Raw genomic sequence first — 3,534 nt, 5'->3', positions numbered from 1 at the left:
GGGTGGGGATCCCGGTGCCGCTATGGGGGAAGCCGGGGGCGGTCCCAGGGCAGAAGGGATGCCGTAGGCGGTATGGGGAAGATGTGAGGGGCGGTCCCGGGGCGGAGGGGATGCCGGGGGCGGTGCCGGTAACGGGTGGATGCCGGTGCTGGGGTACCACCCTTACCGACGCCGGGCGGGATGCTGGGGATGCAGTGCCCGTCCCAGTAGAGTGGGGGATCCCGATATGGGGCTGTGCTAGTGGGGGTACGGGAACGTGCCGATCCCGATACGGGAGGGGGATTGCCGGTGCCCGTCGCAGTACTGGGGAGAGGATGCCGCTGCAGGGATGGGGGGATGCCGTTGTCGGACCTTCTCTTGAGGCCGTCGGTCCCGCAGGTGCAGGAGATCGTGTTCAGAAACTTTTACACAGCGTTCCTGAGCGTGCGGGTGCAGCGGCCCGGCCCCGGCGGGTCCCGGCGCTGGGTGACCTGCCTGCGGAACCTGTGCCTGATGCCTTGCCCACACACCGAGGAGGGCTCCCAGGACTACTTCTGTCTCCACCGGCACCAGGTCAGCATATCTGCATGGGACTGTGGCATCACTCACCCTTCTGGGGCTCACCTCTCTTGACCCAGACCCCAGGATGGCTCCCACTCCAGGGGTTTGGTGCCAATGTCCCACTGACCCCCATGGCTGTGAGTGTCCCTGTGCACCAGCCAGCCCTCATGGGATGATGCTTCCCTTGGGCTTCTTCCATCTGGGGTGGGTTGGGGTTTTGAGAGGATACCCCAAAAGCTGCCCCCAGTCAGTGCCAGCCCCTGTGGTTACACTCCCTGGCCCTTGCCCTGCAGATGCTGTGTGATGTGGACCAGGTGACAGCAATGCGGTTCATCCTGCGACAGCCCTCCCCAGTCTGGCTCCATTTCACCATTGAGGACCTGCAGATTTTCCCCCCTGGACAGAAGGTGAGCAGGTGCCAGAGTTACCCCACTGCCAGGCATGGGTAGAAGGCCAGGACAAGCCACTGTCCCCAGCTCTATACCTGGTATTTCCCCCTACAGCTCTGGGGAGCACACACAGGGATGTGGGTCCAAGTCCTTGTCCTTTGCTGGGACACTTGGGATCCACTTGTGCTCCAGTGGTGCTGGGAAAGGGACTGTTCTGACAACCACTAAGAATTTCCTACAAAATTCAAGGGATAGTAAAGTGACACTTCCATAGCAGTATCACTAGGGGTGGCCTCTAAACCCCATCACACTGCCTGGTGTAAAGGATGGAGATAGGGTTGGGAACACCCCGTGTGACCCTCTGGATCTGTTTCAGAGTCCCCAGAAGGATTTTCCCTCCTGGCTCTCCCAGCTGACCCCTCCGGAGCAGCCAGCCAGCCTGCATGGGGTGAGTAATCACTGCCGAGGTATTGGGGGAAGGAGGGACTTCTGTGGGGTGCCAGCCATGAGCATCCCTCAGGAGGCTGCCAGGCCCATGCCTGGCTCCAGGCTCTCACCAGGAATAGCTGCGGAGCCCTGAAATAACCCGCCTTGTGCTGGAAGTAGTTTGCAGCACTAAGAGGAAAAATATCTCCATGGGGATGTGCTATTTGAGGTGACACTTAAGTCTATTTGTCCTCTAGTCTGGGGACAGGAACATCCCCGTGGGAGCAGTGGGTGCACAGCATGGCTCAGTGGCAGGTGGGACATATGGGGACAGGGATGGGACGTCCCTGTGGGAGTGGTGGGTGGGATGTGTGGGGACAGGAATAAGAACTTCCCTGTGGGAGCAGTGGGTGCACAGCATGGTTCAGTGGCAGGTGGGATGTGTGGGAACAGGGACAGGGACATCACTGTGGGAGCAGTGAGTGCACAGCATCACTCAGGGGTGGGTGGGTGGGACATGTGGGGACAGGGCTGGTTCCCAGTACTTTGCAGAGGGTATGCTCTAGGGAACACGTTGCCCAGCCTGGACAGCATGTGGGCAGAGGGGCATCACGGGCACAGCACATGTTTACAGATTGCCAGCCACATCTGCCTGGCTGGTGGCCTTTGGTGGGCAAAGTCCAGGCAGAGCAGGGCCAGGATGGGAGCTGGCTCGCCCAAGGGAACCTGCTGAATCAACTGGAGGTGCTGCCTGCAGGAGGGTGGCACACTGCCCACATCTGCCAGGGCAGTTCTGCTACTGGGCTTCCATGCTACAGTGCTCACACTGCACCAGCAGTGAGGCTGCTGTTCCCAATCCTTGCCCAGTGGTGTGACAGTTTGGGGAAGGTACCCCAGTCCCTTGCTGATTGCTTGGATCATGTTCCCTTTGGCAAGGAGTATCTGGGGCAGATGCCAGAGGTTGCTCTGAGATTGGCTCTTCCCAACACCACCATGAGGCACCCCCTCAGTGTGACAGAGCTGTGCTCCCATGAGAGTTGTGTCCCAGCCAGGAGAGCTGCTGCTGAGCCCACAGGTCCCACCTGGCTAAAGGTCTCTGGGGTGAACCAGCACGTGTGCCCGGGATTCTGCACCCAAGCCCAAGGAGCATCGCACAGTGAGGCTGTTGGGAAACTCTGGACTGTGCGATTAGGTTTTTAATGATTAGCCAGCAATCAGCTTTCTGTCCTCGTCCTGGCCACCTGCCAGCAGAGATGGGCTGTGTTGGCACCACAGCACCCAGGGATCAGGGTCACTCACCCATGTCCCCAGTGGTTTGTTTTCCTAGAGAGGGGCCCTGCTCACCTCACGTTGGGAAACCACTGGCAGGTCAGGAACGTGGGCATCATCACGTGCCTAGCTCCCTGGGAGGCACAGCTATCCAGCCACACCACTGCCCATACCCGGGGTCATCCAGCCCGTCTGGGCCATCCCCGTTCCACAGCATTTTGCCCACTTCTTTCCAGGAGCTCCCTGATCCAGAAAAGGTGTCGACAGAGGTTCAGCAGATGTGGGTGCTGACAGAGGTGATCCGGGCTCGCCAGGCAGCTGCCCGCATCGGGCGCTTCGACGTGAGTCCCACCACCCTGCTGATGGGGACCCTGACCCTGCCACATGGCTCAGGAGCCCTCCCAGAGGGGCTGCTCCTAGCAGGATGGGGCTGGAGTATCCCAGCAGTGCCGTGCAGTGATAGTCACTCTCTTTCCCAGGTGGATGGCTGCTACGATGTCAACCTGCTTTCCTACACCTGAGCCCACTGGTGCTGGTGGCAGCTGGGGAGAAGTGCCCCTTCCATGCTCCCGGGGCCTGAGTGGACTCCTGCATTCCCGCCTCGGCCATTGACCCCGCGGGGATCCCAAGCCCTCCCTGTGCCCCTTTTCTGACTCCCTCTGCACTGCCTAGCAGTGAGGGGCAGCGCTGCCATTCCAGAGACCCCTGTGAGCTTCTCCTGGGCACGTCCCGTGGGCAGAGCCCGGACACTGCAAGGGGATGCGGGGGGACCGAGGGGTGCGGGCGTGCTGGACGGGTCACCACTAAAAGCTGCTACGTTGGCCCTGCCTGTGCCCGCCTGTCTCTGGGGGATGGGGGTGGCAGTGCCGGCAGCCCAGGGGAGGCGGTGCCGAGGGCGGGCCGGGCCGGG

At 61.2% G+C, this 3,534-nt stretch overlaps 1 protein-coding gene across 1 annotated transcript; it reads left to right on the top strand.

Moving 5' to 3' along the window:
* The first annotated feature begins 300 nt into the window (after positions 1 to 300).
* Positions 301 to 3,447, top strand: NICN1 (nicolin 1). The gene is made up of 5 exons (XM_015640559.3): positions 301 to 552; positions 834 to 947; positions 1,306 to 1,377; positions 2,861 to 2,965; positions 3,104 to 3,447. Exons 1-5 carry the CDS (start codon positions 337 to 339, stop codon positions 3,143 to 3,145), a joined length of 549 nt encoding a protein of 182 aa, XP_015496045.1. The 5' UTR covers positions 301 to 336; the 3' UTR covers positions 3,146 to 3,447.
* The last annotated feature ends 87 nt before the right edge of the window (positions 3,448 to 3,534 follow it).

Source organism: Parus major, chromosome 12, assembly GCF_001522545.3.
Source record: "Parus major isolate Abel chromosome 12, Parus_major1.1, whole genome shotgun sequence".
In the NCBI taxonomy this organism is placed as follows: domain Eukaryota; kingdom Metazoa; phylum Chordata; class Aves; order Passeriformes; family Paridae; genus Parus; species Parus major.
This window is presented reverse-complemented; position numbering and strand designations above follow the sequence as displayed.